Source organism: Schistocerca serialis, chromosome 1, assembly GCF_023864345.2.
Source record: "Schistocerca serialis cubense isolate TAMUIC-IGC-003099 chromosome 1, iqSchSeri2.2, whole genome shotgun sequence".
NCBI lineage: Eukaryota > Metazoa > Arthropoda > Insecta > Orthoptera > Acrididae > Schistocerca > Schistocerca serialis.
This window is the reverse complement of record NC_064638.1, coordinates 795,512,552-795,538,661: the sequence shown is the minus strand read 5'-3', so window position 1 is coordinate 795,538,661 and position 26,110 is coordinate 795,512,552. Positions and strand designations below refer to the sequence as shown.

At 40.6% G+C, this 26,110-nt stretch overlaps 1 protein-coding gene across 2 annotated transcripts in view; it reads right to left on the bottom strand.

The window, feature by feature from the left end:
* Positions 1-12,726: 12,726 nt before the first annotated feature.
* Positions 12,727-26,110, bottom strand: part of LOC126483769 (phenylalanine--tRNA ligase beta subunit) — a 111,974-nt gene continuing 98,590 nt past the window's right edge. For both annotated transcript variants that reach the window (XM_050106921.1, XM_050106928.1), the window contains exons 10-12: positions 22,449-22,659; positions 13,180-13,341; positions 12,727-13,004 (exon numbers count right to left, since the gene is read on the bottom strand). In XM_050106921.1, coding sequence (XP_049962878.1) covers positions 12,853-13,004; positions 13,180-13,341; positions 22,449-22,659 — 525 coding nt within the window. In that variant the 3' untranslated portion in view covers positions 12,727-12,852. The remainder of the gene's footprint in view (positions 13,005-13,179; positions 13,342-22,448; positions 22,660-26,110) is intronic.

Below are 26,110 nucleotides of genomic sequence, written 5' to 3'. Positions count from 1 at the left end.
ATACCGTCCTGACAATAAAAATGTTAAGGCCCTTGCTAACACGCATTGTCGGCAGTGTGTTCGAATAGGACACACGATACATCTGAGAAAGTGTTTCCACTTGCACAATTCTGACCTTTCCTGGATTGATATTAAATAATATTTAAATACGAAAAAGAATGTCCGGCCGTATTTACTGGGCCTGAAAAACGGTTTTCGACTTAAAAGGCCATCATCAGACAGCAACTGACTATCGTCGACGATGTTAGATTCACATATAATTCGGCACATCTCCCCCAATACTTTTCCACATTTTTCGACGTTGTCTGAGCACATTCAGTTTATTCATTTTGTTCTGTAATTCAGCGTGCATTCACACTGAACCTCTGTTTCAAGACGTGTGTGTACAGTTATTTCGTCGTTCTATGTTAGTATTTCTGAACCAGTCTTAATAGATGGTAATTCCCTAGGAATTTCATTTCAGCTGCAACACAATTTGTGACATGTTCTGACTTACATCACATATTATTCACCTACACTTCAAAAGTGTTTTGTTTTGACGTTTTCCGTTATTGTTATGGTTGCATCAAGGAAAATCTTCAATCCACATTCGACGACACGTCAATAAAATGGCTCTGAGCACTATGGGACTTAACATCTATGGTCATCAGTCCCCTAGAACTTAGAACTACTTAAACCTAACTAACCTAAGGACATCACACAACACCCAGTCATCACGAGGCAGAGAAAATCCCTGACCCCGCCGGGAAGACACGTCAATACAATAACTCCAAATCACCCAGTGCAACACTGAGTAACTGTAAACAGGTTTCAAGTTTTCGTTGACTGAGTAAGGTGTTGATAAAACATAGAAAATAAGTACGAATGTAAAATAAAATATGAAATTTGAGTGTAGCTAAGTTTTGTACAGAGCGCTTAGCGTATTTGCCGTAAGATTTATTGCGTTCGCATGTTTGTTAATTAGATACTGTGAGAATGCTAACTTGTGTAATATCCCTACTGCATAGAAAGTTACTTCCGATGTGACATGAAAATTACATGTGCCGTTTCGTCAGTTCGAATTATTCGACAATACTTACAGCCATGTACAATTGTGCAGTAGTATTGGTCACTAGTACAATGGCGTTGGATATTAAAGCCTAGCCTAATGAGGAAACATGTGTCCCCCTCAAAGGAACGTACAGAGGGTGGGGGTGGGGGGGGGGGAGAGGGGAGAAGGGGGGAGGAGAGAGAGAAAGAGAGATGCCGGCATTGCACTATGAAATTTGTTTGACAAAGTTAGTTTGTCAAATATATTTCACGTAGTGTAATAGGAAACATGCAACAAAGGTTGCATTTCGTCAATTTTTATTGGATCAAATCTAGGGAAAATGGAATCCCACTGTCTTTCTTTCTTCAAAGCGTATTGGAATACTCTGCACTTATAGATCTGTGTAAGAAGTAAAAACCAGAAATGATGTAAAGCAGATTCATTGTCACTACTGATGTTTATTTTTCACTGAAATGGGAACTAAAGAACTGCAGTTGTACGTCATGGACAGTAAATTAGCACAATCCGGTTCACTGTTGCTGCAGCAGTGGTAGCTGAAAGTGCACAGGAATTGAGTTTTGCGCTAAATGTAACGGAAAATGTGTGTCAGTTGTAGGTTAAGATATGTGCATAAGGAAGAATGCGTCACAGGTGGACACCGCTAAAGCAGTAAATGTTGCAGCCGGGAAAGAGAAACTTGATGGGTACAAATGCAAGACGTAGAAGCAAAGGCAAAGCCAAAAGTCTTTTATACAAATAATGAGCAGCTATTGTCCAAGAATATTAAAATGATGCGTAATTTTTACTATATTAAAATAAGTTTGCCCGAGGGGGAACCTGTTCCCCTACCGGGCGCGTCCCCAGGTGGCGGATAGGGGAAAGCTCTACAGATATGTAGGGTAGGTGGGAAATAAAATACCACCCGTGGACCAACACAGGACCAGAAATCCAAAGGCGACTGTCTCACATTGGGCGGTCTTTGGTCAGCGTCTGTTCCCCGGGTTAGGGGCGGCTGGGAAAAACCTCCAGGGCTAACAACCGTGGTTGTAAATTTGTGGCTCGAAGAGTCACCCCTTACATAATACTATCAATCATGGAAGAGTGTAATGTGAAACAAATTACCCCAGGTGGACAATCCACCGCACCAAGGTGCGCAAGCAGACTATCGGATTATGGGGAGTCTGCAGCATTGCACAGAGATGAATCGGGACATGATAAGACATCAAGCAAATTGAAATGTAAAAAAACAAGTTACATAGCTACTTTCAATGTAAACTCTCTTTTAAAAACAGGAAAATTAAAACATCTTACAGATACCCTCAAACATCATAGAATACTCATAACATCACTACAAGAAACTCGATACATAGATGAAAACAATTTTGATTCCGGAGGTTTCAGAATATACAAAGGAAAGGTAGGCAAAAGAATAATGAAAAACACACCCCACCTCGGAACGGGCTTTATAATAGATAAAAGTATTTTAGACTCCATTATCAGCTCTCAATCACAATCGGAAAGACTCTCCACACTCACTTTTAAATCTGCTAATAGAGTATACACAATTGTGAATGCACATGCCCCCATAAATGAAGACAATAGGAAAAATAAGGAAAAGGTGGAACGTTTTTGGGAACAACTAGATGACGTGGTGCAAAAGATCCCAGACAAACACAACATCATACTTACGGGGGACTTCAATGCTCAAGTAGGAAAAGAGAAGAAATACAAAAATATTGTTGGAAACTACCCAGCGCACAATAGAACTAACCAAAATGGAGTCAGATTAGTAGAACTCTGCCAAGCGCATGGCTTGATCCTGAAATCCACAGCCTTTAAGAGACTACCCAGAAAACAGAAGACATGGACCTCACCAAACACACACTTGGGTGAATTTCAACTTGATCATGTGGCGATAAAATGGAAACACCATACAGAAATACAAAATGTCAAAGTACTCAGAGGAGCAAACTTGGATTCTGATCACTATCTTTCTAAAATAAAACTCAAAATTATCCCCAAAAGGAAAGATAGAAACAGTAAACCCAAAAGCAGAAGATACGATCCAGAAAAGATAATGAATTCGAAGGAGTTTACCCTCGCGACTCAAGATATAAGGAACCAAAATTGGGATCAAATGAAGGAAAGCCTACTAACCAAAGCTGAACAAATAGCACCTATAACCAAAATCAAAAAACACGCATGGTGGACAGAGGAATGTGACAAACTTATTGAGCAAAGAAAGAAAGCATGGCAACAGATGCAATCTCAGAAAAATGAATATAATAGGCAAAATTTCCTGAGTGTAAGAAAACTAGTGAGTAAAAACCTCAAAAGAATTAAAAAAGCACAAGAAGATCAACTCCTTTTGCAGATCAACGAAGACTTCAACAAAAACAAGACTAGGAGCTTTTACAGAACTTTTAAACAAAAAATTACCAAGTACAGCCCACCGACACTCCAATTACAAGATAAAAATGGTAATATTGCACACAACCACAGGGATAATTGCAAAATTTTGAGGGAATATTTCAGAAACCTTCTCAACTGTAAAGAACCAATTGAAAAAATGGATTTCAGCAACTCAACTTCAACAAGTCCTAACTCAGAACCACCCACCGTCGAGGAACTACAATCAATCATTTTGAATCTGAAAAACTATAAGGCTTCGGGAGAGAACCAAATTACAGCTGAACTGTGGAAAAATGTCAATAGAAATGCCATAGAATCTCTCCAAAACATATTTGAAGAAATATGGAAAACAGAAAGAATTCCGGATGAATGGAAGATGGCCCTCATTCACCCAATTCATAAGAGGGGATCCAGAACAGACCCCAACAATTACAGAGGGATTTCGCTCCTTGACGTAACATACAAAATACTGTCTAAAGTCCTTTTGAACAGAGCAGAACCCCAGCTAGATTGTCAACTTGGAGAATACCAGGCAGGCTTCAGAAAGGGAAGATCCTGCCCAGAACAAATTCTAAACCTCAAAAATCTTATGGCCTACCAAAAATCGAGAGCAAAAGCGTATGTCATCACATTCATTGACTTTCAAAAGGCGTACGACTCCATAGACAGGGAATCTCTAATCTCCATATTAAAAGAATTGAACCTAGACAATAAAACTACAAACCTAATTAGAGAAACCATCACCAACACATACTCCAAAATTAAATTTATGGGAGAACTCTCAGACCTATTTGAGATAAAAACTGGAGTACGACAAGGTGATGGACTCTCTCCATTGTTATTTAACTGTGCCCTAGAAAAAATAGTAAGAGAATGGAACAAGAAAATCAATAGTGGAATCCGACTAGGAACAAAAAACAAAGGCATCAAGGTTAATTGCCTAGCATTTGCAGATGATATGGCCCTACTAGCTGAAACATGGGAAGAAGCCAAAGAACAGATCCTCGAATTACAGAAACAAGCAGAGAAAATAGGCCTTAAAATTTCTTTTGAAAAAACCAAAATAATCACAAATATAAAAAAGCCAATGAAATATCTTAAAGTAAGAGACCAAAAGATCGAAATTGTTGAATTCAAATATCTTGGTGAATGGATTAGCTGGAACGCCCTTGAGAAAAAAGCAATAGAATTAAGAAGAAACAAAGTTGAACTAGCCTTTCAGCTTACTAAAAATACTTATAATAAAAAGTCCCTCTCATGGAATTCAAAAATAAAACTTTACAACACTGTCATTAAACCAGAAGCACTATATGCAGCTGAGACATTATCTATCACTAACCATGGCCCAATTGAAAGGCTAGAGATCAAAGAAAGAAAAATATTGAGAAAAATTTTAGGCCCCAAATTTCATAACGACAAACTAATTCATACCAAAAATGAAACACTCTACAAAACCACAGAAAAACTTTCGGATACAATGAGGAAAAGAAGAATTGAGTTTTATGGGCACATTCTCAGAATGAACCCAAATAGACTTACAAAAAGAATGTTTGACTACTTCAGGAATAAAAAATCCAAACCAAATTGGTTTATCCAAACAGAGAAAGACTTAAGAGAACTACACATCACAGAAAAAAATGCTCACAGACAGGACCGCAAAAATGATAAGCAAAGACAGAAAAGAGGGATTCCAGCTCCAAAATAGAAAGAAAAGAACGATTGTCATCTCTGATGAGGAAAGAAAAGCAAGATCAGAAAGAATGAAGCAGTACTGGGCGAAAAGAAAGGCACAGAACACACAGAAGTGATTGATTCAACGTACCCCAAAGTTGGGTGAAACGAAGAAGGAGAAGAAGAAGAAGAAAATAAGTTTGAAATCCGCAATGAAATTCGCGGAACTAATTAGAGTCGGCGTGACGTATCAGAAAGTACTTGGCAAGCACGCCGATATAGGTACTCATGATCAGTTCCTTTTTGACTTAACACATCAGGTCACAATACATTTCTCACATTGAAAGTATTTCGGACGATAGCATAACTCAGCTACTGTGAACTGTACACACTACATCGCATTCAGATTTTATTATTGTAAGTTAATGCTAGCAGGAGGAGGGACGTTAGTTTAATTACATCAGACAAGTGATGACACAGAAATTATGCACCTGTATATCGTGAAACTGCTAACGAAAAGGGATTGCTGCTCAGTTCACTATTAACTGTGCAAGCGGAAATACTCTCCGCCAAGTATCCTATTAGCAGGTCGCATCTACTGAAGACAGTAGAGCTTCTTACTCAACGGCGACTCGGGTGAAACCGGTTTCATCAATGGTTATCGAGCGGGAGGAAAGTTCTGGAATGCGACAACGCGGTGTTCAAAGGTTGTGCACTGCGCAGCAGAGCGGAGTTGGCCGTGCCCACTGAGTGCGTACAAGGGGCGCTGGCGCTGCCCGCGCGCGATATTAATGCCCTTTTCTAAGTCGATTATTATTAGTACTGGCGTGCTGGCCGGTACCCGAGTGAGTGCACGGCCATGCCGCGCCACGTCCAAGGCGCACGCGCCGCGCCTGGCGCAGTTGTTGCGGCCTCGTGGGAACGCAGTGGCCCGGGTGTCTACAGCAGGCTGACTGCTGGTGGGAGGGGGCATGGAAAGGAAATGGGGCGGGGGGGAAGGGGAGGGAGCTGAGGCCTGCCCAGCCGGCTGCCGTCCTCTCCTCCCGGCGCTGGCCAGCTCGCCGCACGCGCGGGGCGCCGTGTGCTCGAGTGGACAGTTTCTCTCCCACCGCGCCTGTTTTAACGTCGAACACAGACGCCACGAAGCTTTTTACCTTCCGTGAATCGCATTCAAGCGTGTGCCGCTGATATATTTTTTCTGTTCGAAGCGTGTGTACATTACCTATAAAATAAGTTGTTTAATATTTGTTTCATTCTGTGCTATATGCGTAGGAATTTCTCAGTTATTATTTACAAATGATGTAGGTATATTCGACAGTATATACCTTCAAACAGCAAAGTTACCATCGGTTAGGTTCTTTGGTGTTCTTCATGCATTGAAATGTAGTAGTGAGCGTGTGTGTTTTTCTGGTGGTTATGGCGGAAATATAAACTTTCAAATTGGAGCTTCTAATGTAAAAGATATACCACGTACGACCTTAAGCGTCAGCAATAAATGAATAACATGGCTACACAGTTGCAAACCAATGAGCTGAAATAGCAAAAAGTCATGTTTTTGATAAGCTGAAACGTCTAATTACAAAATAATAGTTCTTTATAAGAAAGCAAGCAAATTCAACAGTTTTTAGCATCACAAAATATTTTTTTTCAATATTTAGGGCCTTTCTGTAATTAAAAAACAATTTCAATTTAATTTTTTCACCAAGTATTGAGTAACTTAGCATACCGGTATAAACCATTTGCTCATTAAAAGTGATAACCTGTATTAAACTGTAATCATTGCCAGATATTATCAAGAAAATAAAATGACACACATGGAACTGTATGAAATAATTCCACTGCAATAAAAACGTACGTACTGTAACACAAACTTCCCTGGCCAATCTTATAATGCCACGTTGTACCTTTGCACTTTTTATGGGTGCAGGATCCATCAGTGCCGAAGTTTATATTCTTTCGTGTAAACTGTAAAAGTGTTCTGTATAAGATTAAACTCTAAAGTGCAGTATTTTAATCCAAGAAAAGAAGAGCAGACAGTGCATCCTGTTGCTTTTGTGAATTATAGACCACTGTTCTTTTGAATTTATTACTTGAAATCTAAGTACAAAACCCACATGGTGGTAAAATACACTTCAGAAATAACCCATCGATACTGTTTTTATGTAAAATGAGTGCATTTTTCTTGATCTTGGACAATTCCAGAGAGGAAAACTGTTCATTACTTCACTGTTGCTATCTGTTAAACAAGTGCTTTGATGGTTCTAGTAATGAAGGTTCTTAATGACCTCATTCTGTAAGTAATGAGGTAGATATCTGATGTAACAAGGATACAACACATACTACATTTTGCAAGAACACTTTATGGTCTCACAAAACATCACAACTCTTTTAAATACTCCCTTAATTTAGTTTTCACAGATATTTTTAAACAAGGAGACTAGCCAGCTTCTTGATTTGTAAGTGTTTTCATCTTGTGACAATATTTCCTTACCATACTTTGACAACAGTTGTAACACAGAAAATACTATGGTTGTAGGGGTTACTGCCATCATAGAGAATGGTTTGCATTTTATTTTATTACCTTTTGATCTAAACCAGACAGTGCACCTGCAATAGTTGAGATAACAGTAAATGGGATCTTTTGCGCACTGTTTCCCTTCACAATTCCCCGAATGTTCAGAACGAATGTCCTCTGGTAAAAGAAAAATTTATTTTCATACTTTAGTCTGGCAATATAAGAAAGTTAAATATTTGTAAAGTTTTTGCTTACAGTTACATAGTATATAAAAATGCAGAAATACAACTGTCAAAGAGCCTCTCACAATACATAATCAAAACACCAGTGTAATGTGCATAACGTCTGCCAAAACCAAAAGTGGTAATTAGGGAAAAAAGAACACCCACCACTTAATGAAATGATGGTGTACATTAATTTCTTCTTAGGAATTGTTGATTCATTTCTAACATACTTCACAGTATGCTGCTAATTAAACATTGCCTTTTTTTCACGTCCTCATAATTTTAAATATAAAGTAATAACTCCCTAATTTTAATAACTGTAAAGACAAACATTCATTTACTCATACTTGATGTTTCATAAATCCCATCACAAAACAGAGCCTTTGGGGATGCAGACCAAGTCAAATCACACATTAACAGGTAGAAGTAGTAACTGTAGGTTACTTATACAAAGTATATTAACAAAAAATTATGATTACTGCAAATCTACTGAAGCTGATCACAGGAATTATTTCAAATAAGTATGTTCACCCCATCTCTTAAACTAATTCAGCTGCTGTTTTTTGCCAATACTTCAAACAAAACATTTTGTATGTAAGTTTACTTGGAACATGATGGGCAGTATCAAACATTCTGTTAAATACATGAATAATGCTGCCAACTGCTATTCATTGTTATGGAGTAACTTCAAGTTGCACACCATAAATGATAACCATCTTAGCGACGTGTATTTCTCATTATGACAGTAGACAAGGTTATAATTGCATGAGAGATATGGCTCTTGTAACATACTAAATGTCAGATGTTTACTGTTATCAGACAACCTTATGTCCCCATAAGAAGCACCCATTTTTCTTCTACACTTCATGTATGATGCATGTTTTGATAAAAAGTAACTACCCTGTGCAGTCTATCACTATGTGAAGCAATGTTTCCACACAGACAGTTAAAGGTTGTGCATACCTCCCCCTCCCTCACTATCGCCCTTGGAGGCCAGTGAGTGTTTCGACACATGCAGTTTATTTTACATTGGCTGCACATTAAATGCAACTGTGCAGATTGTAGCCTAAGAGCACAAAGAAACATTGACAGAAAGAACACAGTCCCACAAACGTTAACAAAAGTAGATTTCTTGTAGAAATCATTTAGGAACATCAAATACACTAGTAAATGTGTTGTTGAAAGATGACAAAGCGTCATTTGAAAAGTAAATGACTGACTAAAACCAATTTTGAATCTCTTCTAACTTATATTGCTTGTTCTATACATAAGTCACATATGCATGCTGGGATGGCATCTTACTTCAAGTTTCAACACTGATACCTGGCAACTGGGAGATCTCTTCATTGTCAATGTAATATGCTTACTGCAGTCCCACAAGCACAATGTCAGCTGGCTACTATCTACAAGGATCTCAAGACTGATCGGAAAACAAGTCGTTTATCTTAACAGTTCTCTTTCGTTTTTGGTTTTAGAGTGTCAATGTTTTCTTTACTTTATTTTGTAAGTTACCATTCAGTGATTATTTCAATAAGGAAACTATCATATTTACATGCATAGCATTTCATGCATGTCAAAAGTAGCTTTAAATCTCTGAAGGTACAAAGGTACACATAATGTTTTTAAATTCCATTTTACTGTAATATTTTCACTTGACGGCTAAAGCAACATGTTGTCATTTGTACTGGAATTAAAATAACTGTTCTGCAGTAGTATGACCCTCAGCAAGTGCATTCTTTCAGTTACAACACTTTCGGAAGACATTGTGGCATTTTATATGATAGTGCTATGTTATTTCAAACAATATTATTGTAAAGAACTGCTGAATGAAACTCCTACTGCAAGGTTTACAAAGTATTTATTTAGTTTGTTGAGGACAAAGCCCACTATGTATCACATACACAAACAAACTATTCAATATCTCTGGCTTCCATGCTGTCAGGCAAACTAAAACAGAGTGAGAGCAGATTCACCTTGTGGCAGTTGCTGAAGCTCTTGGACAGCCAGTTAAAGAGCTTTTAGTGTTTCTTACTGTGAGATCAGCTGGCATGACAGTGAACCAGCAGGATGCTTCCACAGGCCAGTTTACTGGCTGGTTGCAACAGTGAAGGCAAGCATGAGCAAGTTTTGTGCCTGTGGGAACTGGACTTAATGGAGTTGCCTGGGAGCAAAGAAATATATTTACCGATGTCTCCAATAGTTCATGTTATTCAACTCATTTTTTGGTGATGTGAAAGTTTATTATACAAATTCACTTTCAAATAGAATATAACTGATATGCTACCATAATTATATAAAATGGAAAATGCAATGCCTCAGGATGCACAACTACCAATAAAAATAGAAGACAGCACTCCTAATTTCACAATGATATATTCCTTCTTTGGGAATAAAAGAGGAGTTCATAAGTTTGAATGGAAGGCGTATCACTCGTAGGTCGGGCTAAAAGGGATCTGCGTGTTATGGGGTTGTTTGTTACTTGCCTCCATTTCCAATGTTGATTCCTGAAAAATGAACCTAATGTTCTGATGATTGGGTGTGCTTGTTATATTTTAAGTGTTTCTGTTACCAGAACTGAGAGCTGCACTTTACAGAGATAAAAACTGGCCAGCCTGTCTGTCTTTTTGTTTTATGGTAATGTTTTAATGACAACATACAGTTGCTATAGTACAGGGCTAATGTAAACGACTCGTTCATTTTCAAAGCTCTTTATTTTACAAGTTATTACATGTATAAATATGATTGACCTGAATAGAACTGTAAACCCACCAAGTTTGCATTTTGCACTCCCCCGGTCATGTGACACTCATCCAAGCAATAGTCAAGTTTGTTCCATACCTCACACAGCAACATCCTGTCAATGGTCATCACAGCAGGACTGATGTGTCCTCTGAGCCCTTCCAGTGTTCTTAGCAATGATGGTACATACACACAGTCCTTAATATACTCCCACAGGAACAAGTCACAAGGTGTTAAACCAGATGACCTGGGGGCTAGGGGAACAGAGCCACATCACCTTCGCCACTACACTCAATCCAGCAAGGCAGAAGTTCATTGTGTAGGTAGAAATAAACACTGATGCTGCAATGGAGGGAGTCCTATCTCGGAAGATGAAATTATCAATCAGTTGTGCAAACAGCCACGACTGTAAAATGTCAAGGTTAGAAGTATCCATCACAGTCTTCTCACAGAAGAAAAACGGCCCATACAGCTTCATCTTATCAGGAAACACGAACCCCTAGCAAATCTCATTCATGTACCACAATTTTGGCTACTGAATATCAGTTTGGAGGCAAAATATTCATCTTCAAGTGCTTGCTGCATTGTGTTGCGACACTCAAGGCGCCAGCCATAATCCTCCCAGTTTTAATTGTTGCACAAGCCGCAGGCAGTACGGTGTGAAATATAACCACTGTATATACAGGGCTGGGCCCAGCATATTTGCCCACCACATTCGTGCATATGCTTTGTAACCCACGCATGGCCCCTGCATTACCTCAGGCAGCTGTTTTCCAAAAGATTTGCTGCATTGTTTACCGCCAAGCCTTCTGCAGCCATCACAGTGTCCAGGGGAATGCAGGCTGCACCTCTACATGACATGCAGTCATGGGGGAGCTACTCATAGTCACCTATTCACGTGACACCGTGCCTATGTTCCTCCCTGTGAGTACTTAGGTTGCCACTGAGCTCCATGAAGGCCAGCTCACCTTCAGCCTCCAGATTACCAGCCACATTGCAAGAATATGCTATGCCTGCCACTGCTGCGACATAACCAACATTTCCACTTAGAGCCTTCACCAGTTTCCCAATCGCAGTCGTGCAACAACCACTGCAGAAGACAATGCTCCCACGGGACCTCGTCCCAGTGACACCGCCTTTATGTCTGGCACAGAAGGCCATTTCCCTTGTATGCTTGCATCATCACAGAAGGACATTTCAGTTTTATTTCCTGTGTGGACTTTGCATCAAACTGAACTAAATTCAGTTCATGTTCAATAAACAGTGTTACTTGAAGTGTTCTAATCAATCACTACCTAAGTAAACATCTCAGTAGGACACTTCAATCATCCACACAATTTGCTGCTGTATCTCAAGTTCATGGCTTGTGGACCACTGATTTGATTGGACTGTGCACAAAACTTTCCCTCGCCCTCTCCATGGTTGCATCTGGCACACATGGTCAACCAGCACCTTTCTGTTATCAGAGACAACCAGTATCCCTAAAGTATCAATGCTCTGTTTACATGACTGTTCTTTCCATAATTATTTCTGAACACACACACAGCACTATTGTAACAGATGCACATCTCATACATCATAACACACAAAAAACCTTTTCTTACTGTGTCACCATTTTGTCAAGGCATTGCACTCTTTTAACACAAACTGCTGGGCACAATTAAACTCGGTAAACTTACAGTTCAGTTCGTGCATCATACTCGTACATCTAATATTTGGAAAACAGAGAACTTTGAAAACATGAATCTTTTATAGTAGCCCTGTATATTAAATGAATAATTGGTGGGGCCAATAAGCAATCTAATTGAAATGAGATACGTTGTTTTGTAATATTGTTGATAAGTTTTGAGACATTTCTTAGTTACTTAATACACCTAAAAGACAAAGAACCAACTTATTCTGAGAGGGACTTATTTCCACTACACTGATGTAAAAAGGGTAATACAAAAATTTAGGCTTTAATACCAATGTGCTTTACAAATGGAGAAAAGTGTGACAATGATATAGTATATAAAGAGAATGATGAATCTCTCAATAACCTATTTTGAGAGAGATCTGAGATAAAAATCTTAAAGTACAGATTTATGTGTAAAGTTTCAGGGCACATCAGTACAGAGGACATAAAGAAACATAAGTTAAAAGTATCTGGACTCTTTTATTTACCAAATATAAATAACAGAATAATGTATATCACTTATCAGATAATATGCAGTAAGGAATCACTGTAAAATTGCAGTGATCTTACTGGACTATCTTTGATGTCATAAAAATGGTTCTACATTCATCTCTAGACATGATACAGGTAGTGTCAATTCAAATTTCGTTGTTACATCAGGATGTAAGATGCCCAGTTTTCCAATGATGTTTCCATTGACAATTACCTGAGCACATCTCTTTGGGAAAAATGAAGGATCTGAAACACACATACACTGGAAATCACAAGACTATTTTGTAATAAAGCAATGCAAAACTAGTTTTATCTTTTATGAAGTATTTGAAACGATGAAAAGAACAACAACGAAGTAAAAAATAATTTTAAAAGGGACAAGCTGGACAAATTTAATTGACAAAACATAAAGCAAACTCACCATCAGCTGCTTTCAGATGATATCCCACTCCAGATTTATGCAAATCCCAAGGTACTTCTAATAACTGCATTACCCGGTCCAAAAGACCATGAATTATTTCAAATCCTGAATTTTTATTGGAGTATACAGCACAAAGCCGCCTTTCATTTCTAGCACCTACCTCTGAGAATAAGACACATAAATTTTAAACTAATGCTACTGCAACACATTAAACATCAAAATGTAAAAGATAATACAGAAAATATGTATTACAGTCCAAATGATCTTGTAAAATTTGAAACTGTTACTTCCTTTGTCTCTAAACTGTACAACTGCATCTAGTAGCACTATCAATATCAGAAAGAAGTCACCTACATTCTTACTTGGTCTTACATGTCAGATTTTAGCAAAATAACATTATTTAACAACTCTGAAAAAAGTTATATCATGTATTTTGAACATGCTGGAGAAACACTCAATTAAGTCACTTGCACCAGAGAGACATTTCAGCTTAGCACAAAATGCCTGTTTACTTTTCAGTTTCCTTTATAGTAACACAAATCCGTAAACTGCAGACTTTAAAAAGACTATCCAAAGTTTTCAATACAAATACATCATGACGTGGAAACCAACTTTGTAGTGCTAGTGGTGTTCACAGTAGATGAATTTCATTCCATAGCATACACAAACAAGATGCTCCTTTCAGTGCCTGTGTCTCACAACAATGGTTTATGGTGTGTGTGTGTGTGTGTGTGTGTGTGTGTGTGTGTGTGTGTGTGTGTTATAAAATACAGAATCAAGACACACAGGTGACAAAACAGAGGGAGTGACAATGTAGCAAATCAACATGTAATTTATGACAAGATTCTTTTCTACATGGCAAAATTTATGCGAACACAGGACTAGTAGTTCAAATAAATTTATGTATGTCAAGAAATAAATACACACCATTTGTAGTTATTATTTGTTGATATACACAAAAAGACAGAAATGGGCTAAAGAGCAGGCTAAAGCATAAATTTGTATCTCTTTTTTTAGTCATAACTTCAAATACTGTTGTGAGACCAAGACATACGAAAACTGACAACATGGAATACTGATAGTTTTAAATCCCATTTCCTGTCCTTTTTAAATGTTCCTTATGCAATTACTTAGCAGGCTGAGATGTATATTTTATGCTAAGTGAATTTCATCTTGGATTCAGTGTGATGACATTTCAATAAAAGGCACCACAGAAAAGTTTCACATTGAACACTGCGGGTCTACTCCAAAGTTAACTCTATTTTTGTATGACCAGCAACTCAATTCGATTTATCTTCCAGCTAATCTTTCATACTTCTACTATTATTACCCTTTATATCATAATCAACACAACTTCTTCCCTCCATCCAGCTTCATAAATTATCAGTACTGTGGGAAGACTTCACCTATGCTTCTCTAGTCTCCTACTTTTCGCCTTCATCACAGTGCCTGTATAAATGAAAATCATTCTATTTACCTCCAGAGTACATTGGTGTTGTTCATGCTCAGTGTTGTTAACAGGCCTGTCAGGGTAAATAAGAGCCACGAACATCAGATGTTGAGTGATCACTGTGAAGAACATGGAGATGTCGCATACTTGTGTGACACTGCGTTATTACCACCTGACATGAGTATGAAATGGGTCTCCTTTTGACCGCCTGCTCGATGGCCCAGTGTTAGATTGCACGACATACTTATGCTTCCAGTCAATCACATCTGACCCAAAAAGGGAGGATCACTGTATTGTGCACCAAGCACATCAATAACCCCTTCACATCTGCATACGACATCCCACAGAAATAATGGATGCTTTGCAATATTGGTCAGAGACTAGCAGTAGCTGGGCTATGGAATTACCATCCCAGGCATAGGCTGCTGCTTACACTGTAACATAAATAGCTGCATTTGGAGTGGTGCTGTGGCCAGGAAGCATGAACTGCTGGTGAAAGGCAACACACTGTGTTCGGGGATGAACTGCAGATCTGCAATACCCCAGATGACCATCGTTTGTGAGTACAGCAGCAGCATAAGGAGAGGCCCCATTCGTCCAATGTTTTGGAGGGACACTGCGGTGTTACTCCTTGCATCATGATGTGGTGAGCCATCAGGTATGACTTCAGTTCCAGGCTGTTGTCTGCATGGTGTAGAGGTAATCTGTGGCCAGGAAGATTCCCAAATCTGTCCACACTAGAATATGTGTGGGACCTGCTCAGATGTTAACACCATCCCAGTGCCAATATCCAGGATATCAAGAACCAGTTACAACAGCTGTGGACCAGACTGCCACAGGACAGAATACAATGACTCTATGACATCCTTAGAAGCGAATTATTGTATGCATCCAGACCAGAGGGGATACAATGTCATACTGATAAGTGGACTGCTCAGACTGCTAAGTTCTTTGTAAATTTGACTTGTTATTTTAATCACTGAAATAACACTGATACTCTCTCAATCTGTGAGGTTTCATTGCATTTCTTCCTCCTATTCAGGGTGCTTCACAATTTTGTGAGGCAGTGTAATTACAAGAGAAAATGAAACTTCATGTTTATTCTCAATATGTTTCACATGAACCATGGACCTTGCCGTTGGTGGGGAGGCTTGCGTGCCTCAGCGATACAGATAGCTGTACCGTAGGTACAACCACAACGGAGGGGTATCTGTTGAGAGGCCAGACAAACGTGTGGTTCCTGAAGAGGGGCAGCAGCCTTTTCAGTAGTTGCAAGGGCAACAGTCTGGATGATTGACTGATCTGGCCTTGTAACAATAACCAAAACGGCCTTGCTGTGCTGGTACTGCGAACGGCTGAAAGCAAGGGGAAACTACGGCCGTAATTTTTCCCGAGGGCATGCAGCTTTACTGTATGATTAAATGATGATGGCGTCCTCTTGGGTAAAATATTCCGGAGGTAAAATAGTCCCACATTCGGATCTCCGGGCGGGGACTACTCAAGAGGATGTCGTTATCAGGAGAAAGAAAACTGGCGTTCTACGGATCGGAGCGTGGAATGTCAGATCCCTTAATCGGGCAGGTAGGTTAGAAAATTTAAAAAGGGAAATGGATAGGTTAAAGTTAGATATAGTGGGAATTAGTGAAGTTCAGTGGCAGGAGGAACAAGACTTCTGGTCAGGTGACTACAGGGTTATAAACACAAAGTCAAATAGGGGTAATGCAGGAGTAGGTTTAATAATGAATAGGAAACTAGGAGTGCGGGTAAGCTACTACAAACAGCATAGTGAACGCATTATTGTGGCCAAGATAGATACGAAGCCCACACCTACTACAGTAGTACAAGTTTATATGCCAACTAACTCTGCAGATGACGAAGAAATTGAAGAAATGTATTACGAAATAAAAGAAATTATTCAGATAGTGAAGGGAGACGAAAATTTAATAGTCATGGGTGACTGGAATTCGAGTGTAGGAAAAGGGAGAGAAGGAAACGTAGTAGGTGAATATGGATTGGGGCTAAGAAATGAAAGAGGAAGCCGCCTGATAGAATTTGCACAGAGCACAACTTAATCATAGCTAACACTTGGTTTAAGAATCATGATAGAAGGTTGTATACATGGAAGAACCCTGGAGATACTAAAAGGTATCAGATATATTATATAATGGTAAGACAGAGATTTAGGAACCAGGTTTTAAATTGTAAGACATTTCCGGGGGCAGATGTGGACTCTGACCACAATCTGTTGGTTATGACCTGTAGATTAAAACTGAAGAAACTGCAAAAAGGTGGGAATTTAAGGAAATGGGACCTGGATAAACTGAAAGAACCAGAGGTTGTACAGAGTTTCAGGGAGAGCATAAGGGAACAATTGAAAGGAATGGGGGAAAGAAATACAGTAGAAGAAGAATGGGTAGCTCTGAGGGATGAAGTAGTGAAGGCAGCAGACGATCAAGTAGGTAAAAAGAAGAGGGTTAGTAGAAATCCTTGGGTAACAGAAGAAATATTGAATTTAATTGATGAAAGGAGAAAATATAAAAATGCAGTAAATGAAGCAGGCAAAAAGGAATACAAACGTCTCAAAAATGAGATCGACAGGAAGTGCAAAACGGCTAAGCAGGGATGGCTAGAGGACAAATGTAAGGATGTAGAGGCTTATCTCACTAGGGGTAAGATAGATACTGCCTACAGGAAAATTAAAGAGACCTTTGGAGATAAGAGAACCACATGTATGAACATCAAGAGCTCAGATGGAAACCCAGTTCTAAGCAAAGAAGGGAAAGCAGAAAGGTGGAAGGAGTATATAGAGGGTCTATACAAGGGTGATGCACTTGAGGACAATATTATGGAAATGGAAGAGGATGTAGATGAAGATGAAATGGGAGATACGATACTGCATGAAGAGTTTGACAGAGCACTGAAGGACCTGAGTCGAAACAAGGCCCCCGGAGTAGACAACATTCCATTGGAACTACTGACGGCCTTGGGAGAGCCAGTCCTGACAAAACTGTACCATCTGGTGAGCAAGATGTACGAAACAGGCGAAATACCCTCAGACTTCAAGAAGAATATAATAATTCCAATCCCAAAGAAAGCAGGTGTTGACAGATGTGAAAATTACCGAACCATCAGTTTAATAAGCCACAGCTGCAAAGTACTAACACGAATTCTTTACGGACGAATGGAAAAACTAGTAGAAGCCGACCTCGGGGAAGATCAGTTTGGATTCCGTAGAAATACTGGAACACGTGAGGCAATACTGACCTTACGATTTATCTTAGAAGAAAGATTAAGGAAAGGCAAACCTACGTCTCTAGCATTTGTAGACTTAGAGAAAGCTTTTGACAATGTTGACTGGAATACTCTCTTTCAAATTCTAAAGGTGGCAGGGGTAAAATACAGGGAGCGAAAGGCTATTTACAACTTGTACAGAAACCAGATGGCAGTTATAAGAGTCGAGGGGCATGAAAGGGAAGCAGTGGTTGGGAAGGGAGTGAGACAGGGTTGTAGCCTCTCCCCGATGTTATTCAATCTCTATATTGAGCAAGCAGTAAAGGAAACAAAAGAAAAATTTGGAGTAGGTATTAAAATCCATGGAGAAGAAATAAAAACTTTGAGGTTCGCCGATGACATTGTAATTCTGTCAGAGACAGCAAAGGACTTGGAAGAGCAGTTGAACGGAATGGATGGTGTCTTGAAGGGAGGATATAAGATGAACATCAACAAAAGCAAAACGAGGATAATGGAATGTAGTTGAGTTAAGTCGGGTGATGCTGAGGGTATTAGATTAGGAAATGAGACACTTAAAGTAGTAAAGGAGTTTTGCTATTTGGGGAGCAAAATAACTGATGATGGACGAAGTAGAGAGGATATAAAATGTAGACTGGCAATGGCAAGGAAAGCGTTTCTGAAGAAGAGAAATTTGTTAACATCGAGTATAGATTTAAGTGTCAGGAAGTTATTTCTGAAAGTATTTATATGGAGTGTAACCATGTATGGAAGTGAAACATGGACGGTAAATAGTTTGGACAAGAAGAGAATAGAAGCTTTTGAAATGTGGTGCTACAGGAGAATACTGAAGATTAGATGGGTAGATCACATAACTAATGATGAAGTATTGAATAGGATTGGGGAGAAGAGAAGTTTGTGGCACAACTTGACCAGAAGAAGGGATCGGTTGGTAGGACATGTTCTGAGGCATCAAGGGATCACCAATTTAGTATTGGAGGGCAGCGCGGAGGGTAAAAATCATAGGGGGAGACCAAGAGATGAATACACTAAGCAGATTCAGAAGGATGTAGGTTGACGTAGGTACTGGGAGATGAAGAAGCTTGCACAGGATAGAGTAGCATGGAGAGCTGCATCAAACCAGTCTCAGGACTGAAGACCACAACAACAACAACAACAACAACATGTTTCACAATATAATTCTATATTGGAGATTTGCTGGACTGATGACTTTTCTGTCTTTTTAATGGCAGTGACATTTTTATCTTCTGGCAGCATTAAAATTTATCTTAATAATAGCAAAGACTGACTTTAGATGCCTTTCTTTCAAATGGTAGTTCACAGTGCCACATCAATCTTTAGCATACACTTTATTTATCATTACTTTAGCAAGAAGAGACTGTAACTGTGTGAAAGTAATGCTATGAAACTGTTTCATGCCACGTGATTGCAGGCACTTTCTTTGTGAATTGGCACATAATCTAATTTCGTTTTCATTATCCACCAAGTCATCTTAGTAGGGAGTTACACTACTGGCCATTAAAACTGCTACACCAAGAAGAAATGCAGATGATAAACGGGTATTCATTGGGCAAATATATTATACTAGAACTGACATGTGATTACATTTTCACGCAATTTGGGTGCATAGATCCTGAGAAATAAGTACCCAGAACAACCACCTCTGGCTGTAATAATGGCCTTGGTACGACTGGGCATTGAGTCAAACAGAGCTTGGATGGCATGTATAGGTACAGCTGCCCATGCAGCTTCAACCTGATACTAGAGTTCATCAAGAGTAGTGACTGGCATATTGTGACGAGCCAGTTGCTCGGCCACCATTGACCAGACGTTTTCAAATGGTGAGACATCTGGAGAATGTGCTGGCCATGGCAGCAGTCGAACATTTTCTGTATCCAGAAAGGCCTGTACAGGACCTGCAACATGCGGTCATGTTTTATCCTGCTAAAACGTAGGGTTTCGCAGGGATCGACTGAAGGGCAGAGCCAAGGGTCGTAACACATCTGAAATGTAATGTCCACTGTTCAAAGTGCCGTCAGTGCGAACAAGAGGTGACGGAGATGTGTAACCAATGGCACCCCATACCATCACGCCGGATGATACGCCAGTATGGCGATGACGAATACACGCTTCCAATGTGCGTTCACCGCAATGTCGCCAAACACAGATGTGACCATCAAGATGCTGTAAACAGAACATGGATTCATCCGAAAAAATGACGTTTTGATATTCACGCACCCAGGTTTGTCATTGAGTACAACATCGCACGCACTCCTGTCTGTGATGCAGCGTCGAGGGTAACCGCAGCCATGGTCTCCATGGTCTCCGAGCTGATAGTCCATGCTGCTGCAAACGCCATCGAACTGTTCGTGCAGATGGTTGTTGTCTTGCAAATGTCCCCATCTGTTGACTCAGGGATCGAGACATGGCTGCACGATCTGTTACAGCCATGTGGATAAGATGCCTGTCATCTCGACTGCTAGTGATACGAGGCCATTGGGATCCAGCATGGCGTTCCGTATTGCCCTCCTGAACCTACCAATTCCATATTCTGTTAACAGTCATTGGATCTCGACCAACGCGAGCAGTAATGTCGCGATACAGTAAACCGCACTCGCGATAGGCTACAATCCGATCTTTATCAAAGTTGGAAACGTGATGGTATGCATTTCTCCTCCTTACACGAGGCATCACAACAACGTTTCACCAGGCAACGCCGGTCAACTGCTGTTTGTGTATGAGAAATTGATTGGAAACTTTCCTCATGTCAGCATGTCGTAGGTGTCGCCACCAGCGCCAACCTTATGTGAATGCTCTGAGAAGCTAATCATTTGCATATCACAGAGTCTTCTTCCTGTCGGTTTAATTTCACGTCTGTAGCACGTCGTCTTCGTCGTGCAGCAGTTTTAATGGCCAGTAGTGTATATCTCACAACAACAGAAAATACACCACAGTTTCATTTAGAAACAGATTAACAAAAAACTATGGAGTATGTTTTCCTTATCTCGATGTAGTAAGCTTCACATGCACACAGGTAGAGAATGCCCAGTTCTTTACTTGTGTGAAGTGTTTCCTCAATGCTCATAAGGATTCAGTGAAATCATTACAATAGTAAATGCGATTCACTCAAATGAAACCTGGTCAGTGCATCTACCTTTGCCTTACACGAAAGATAGCACCACGTAACTGTGGGTATGGTGGCGCCATCTATTGGCAGAGAGACTGACGTGTGCACACTGTTTGATGTTGCATAGTACCAGTGTGGTTTCACGCCGAAGAGAAGGTGGTCACACAAGTTATCGTCCACTACTGAACATGCAGGTGTGTAAGCAGGAACAATGAGGTGTGATTCGATTTTTGGCAGTGGAAGGAGTTCGAGGCTGTGAAATGTATCGACAGATGAAGGCTGTGTACCGTGAATACAGTCTGAGTCATTCAAGTGTTGTGGAATGGCGCAAATGATTCCATGAGGGGAGCGAGTCACTGGAAGATGAAGCTCGTCGTGGACAGGCTCGTTGTATCATCACAGTGTAAATGGTCGTGGAAGTGAATGCTTTAGTCTCGGACAACCACAGCATCACTGTGGATGGGGTCCATTGGTTACTGGGTACTAGCACAGGCACCACCCACACCATAATGCATCAACACTTGAACTTTCAAAAAATCTGTGAGCAGTGGGTTCCCCACCAACTGACCACGAAACAGCGCAACACTTGAATGGTGTTGTCTTTGAGTCATCTGCAAAGTTATCATGAGAAGGAATGCGGCATTCTGTCGCACATTGTCACAGGTGACGAAAGATGGTGTTACCATTTTGAACAGGAAATCAAGCGTCACAGCAAGCAGTGGAAACATGCAACTTCACCACCTCCAAAGAAATCAAAGGCCATGCACACCGGTTCTGATAAGGTCATGATGTCCTCCTTTTCTGACCATAAGGGCCCACTGCTTGTCGACTTCCTGGAATGGGGAACCACCATCAATGCCCAGCATTATCAAGCCACTTTACAGAGCCTTAGACAAGACATCAAGTCGAAAAACCGAGGCATGTTGTCCAATGGCATTATCCTCCTGCATGATAATGCCCGCCCACATACGGCCAATGCGGTGAAGATGACATTGCAGCAGTTTCGTTGGGAAATGCTGGAATATCCATCGTACAGTCCCAACCTTTCACCGTGTGACTTTCATGTGTTTGGACCTCTAACACAAGCTATTCGAGGACATCAATTCAGAACGGATGATGAAGTGTGTGACTGGGTCCAGGTTGGATCTGAAAGCAGTCTACTAGCTTCTTCAAGAATGGAATCGACCAGCTAGTGTCGCAATGGGATAAATGTGCCAACAGTTTTGGCAATTATTTTTGAGTATATGTACTGTGTATAACTACATTTTTGAGTTAATAAAATTGTTACCATTACTTTACGCTAGTGACCGGGTTTCATTTGAATGCCTCTTATACAACACTTAGATAAATTATAAAACATAAATTAGAAACATAACTACTATGTCAGAGATATTATTCAGCCTCATGCACATTAGAAAATTATACTAGAATTCAAAAGTGTACCAGAGGTTTCATCTTTCAGCACTATGTCAGACACCTCAAACAGCTTCATAGGGAGAGGCATTTTTTTATTTGCAGCAAGTGTCTTCAGCAATCCAGAAATGAGGGTGGTTCTGGCCACTTGAAACTCCAAGGTCTTCGGATTTGAAATGTGTACTGCTCGAACATTCTTCAAATCTAGTCCAAGTTTTGATGATACATCATCTCGAGCACACTAGAAGAAAATAATTAATGATAGTTACAATTAAACTGAAAGAAGAGATTTTTGTTGTATATTAACTGAACTGGTAAACTGTAGGTTAAGTTTACAGAAAATTGTGTATTATACAGTACAACTGATTCCTACAAAACCATACAGGTACAGCAACATTTGGATTGGTTGGCTGATTGATTTGAGAGTGGCTACCAAACAGCGAGGTCAGTGAATTACGGAAGGAAGTCAGCCGTGCCCTTTCGAAGGAACCATCTCAACATCTGCTTGAAGCGACTTAGGGAAATCACAGAAAACCTAAATCAGGATGGCCTTATGCAGGTTTGAACATTTTTTCTCCTAAATAGTAACATTTGGAAATTTGGTTTGAGGATGTAGGCGGATCATGTAGTCATTGGTTGACATGATGGTTATGTACTTTAGTTTCAAACATTGCCTGAAACTGAATTGGAAAAAAAAAAAATATTTCTGAAAACTTGTGAATGGTGAGATTTAGTGATGTAAATTACATAAATTAATGAGCGACTTCCATATTTATATGTAATGTCCCATGAGGAGGGAACTTTATTCTCAGAAATATTTCTCCATATTAAAACAACAGGTAATATCAAATCCAGTTTCTCAGCTACATTTACAATGCAACTCAAACAATAAACCACCAGAGAATGTTTTGTATTATAGTAATTTGTTCTGATAAAAGTAACTGACACCCAGCAAAAATAACGGTAAAACACAGAAACTGAAAAATGACAATTTCTTCTGCAAATACACATCTAAAGGAAGAATATTAATCTGTGGAAGTTCATATCTTGGGTCGGCCACATTCCAGTGTGAACAGTACTGCTACACTATCTGCCCACTTGTATATTAACACCACTGCCAATATATTTCCAAATAATGAAAACTCCAGGTAGGAAATGCTACTTACTGTAAAGAAGACACATCAAGTTGCAAACAGGCACAATTGAAAGGCACTCACATGTAGCTTTCGTCAAACACACACACACACACACACACACACACACACAAAAGCAAGAATGCCTCACCTTTCCAGTATCCCGGGCCAGAATGCAACATCATGTGGGATGGAAGCAGCAATCTGGAGAGGGTAGGGAAGGGATAGTAGTGTACAGTTGGGGAGAAAGATGAGCATCATGTGGTGGAGTGTGCAGGGACTAGACTCCAAAAGGTGCAGTGTCAGGATGTAGTGTGGCAGGGAGGTGGGGTGAAGAAGAGAACAAAAAGTGAGAGGAGTGGGGAAAGATGGGCGGATTCACTGGCAGAAGGCTGCAAGTAAACAGGGTGGGAGATAAGAATGGGAAGGAGATGATAGGACATAGGGGGTGGAAACTGTTGGGTGGAGGGTGTGGGGACAGTACGCTATTGTAGGTAGAGACCACGATAATTACAGGAATGGAGAATGTGTTGTAAGGATAACTCCTATCTGTGCAGTTCAGAAAAGCTGCTCGTGGAGGGTAGGATCCAGATGGCTCAGGTTGTGAAGCAGCCATTGAAATCAAGAGTGCTATGCTGAGCTGCATGTTGGGCCACAAGGTGGTCTACTTTGCTGTTGGCCACAATTTGGCAGTGGCCATTCATGCTGGCGGACAGCTGGTTGGTAATCATACCAATATAAAATGCTTTGCAATGATTACAGCAGAGCTGGTAAGTGACATGGCTGCTTTCACAGGTGCCTCAGCCCCTGATGGCGTAAGATAAAACTGTGAAAGAACTGGAATAGTAAGTGTTGGGTGGCTGGATTGGGCAGGTTTTGCACCTGGGTCTTCTACAGGGATACGACCTTTGTGGCAGTGGGTTGGAATTGGGAGTAGCATAGAGATGGACTAGGATGTTGTGGATGTTGGGTGGCGAAGGAACATCACTTTAGAAGGGGTGGGAAGTACCACAGATAGGATGTCCCTCATTTCAGAGCACGATGATAGGTAATCAAAGCCCTGGCGAAGGATCTGGTTAAGTTGTTAGTTACTAACTTCTTCCTAACCCACAACTACTTCTACTTGAAGGGAAGATATGTAAATAAATCTGTGGCACAGCCATGGGCACACGCACGGCACCCTCCTAAGCCAACTTTTTATGGGCCACCTAGAGGAGACCTTCTTAGCCCCCCAAAACACCAAACCCCTAGTCTGGTTCAAGTTCATTGATGATCTCTTCATGATTTGGACCCAGGACCCAAACACCCTATCTTTGTTCCTTCACAACCTTAACACCATCTCTTCCATCTGCTTCAGATGGTCCTCCTCAACCCAGTGTGCCACCTTCCTAAATGTTGACCTCCTCTCTCTGATGGCTCCATCTCTGTCCACATTAAACCCACCAACAGCATCTGCATTTTGACAGCTGTCATTCCTTTCACACCAAAATATCCCTCCCATTTAACCTGGCTACCCATGGATGGCATATCTGCAGTGACAAAAACTCCCTTGCTCAGTATCACCGATGCCTTCACAGACAGGCATTATCCCCCAGACCTAGCCTGCAAACAGCTATCCCGTGCCATTTCCCCTTACAAAACGCAAACCTCCCACCACCCCCAAAAACCAGCCACAAGCGAGTGTCACCGGGACTGGAACAACTGAACCACATCCTTTGCCAGGGCTTTGATTACCTATCATCATGCCCTGAATGAGGGGTGTATTACCCAAGATACTTCCCACCCCTCCTAAAGTGATGTTCCTTCACCCACCCAACCTCCACAACATCCTAGTCCATCCCTATGTTACTCCCATTCCCAACACACTGCCAAAAATGTTGTATCCCTGTGGGAGACCCAGGTGCAAATCCTGCCCAAGTGACACACCCAGCACTTCCCATTCCAGTCCTGTCTCAGGTTTATCGTACCGTATCAGGGGCCGGGCCACCTGTGAAAGCAGCCATGTCATTTACCAGCTCTGCTGAAGTCCTTGTACACATTTTTATATTGGTATGATTACCAACCAGCTGTCCACTAGCATGAACCGCCAGCATCAAACTGTGGTCAAGAGTGAAGTAAACTACTCTATGGCACAACATGCAGCTGAACATAACACACTTGATTTTAATGGCTGCTTCACTATCCAGACCATCTGGATCTTACCCTCATCGATCAGCTTTTCTGAACTGCACAGATGGGAGTTATCCTTACAACACATTCTCCGCTCCCGTAATTATCCTAGCCTCCATCTACGGTACAATACAGTCCCTGCACCCACCACCCAACAGTTTCCACCCATTATGTTCTATCATCTACTCCCCATTCTTGTCTCCGCCCATCTTTCCCCGCTCTTCATTTTTTGTTCCTGTTTTCCCCACATCCCTGCCCACAACCTCCTGACACGGCACCTGTTGGCGTCTAGTCTCTGTACACTCCACCAGACAGCATTTGTCTTTCTTCCCACCTGCACACTACTATCCCTTCCACTTCCCCACCCCCCTCAAGGCTGCTGCTTGCATA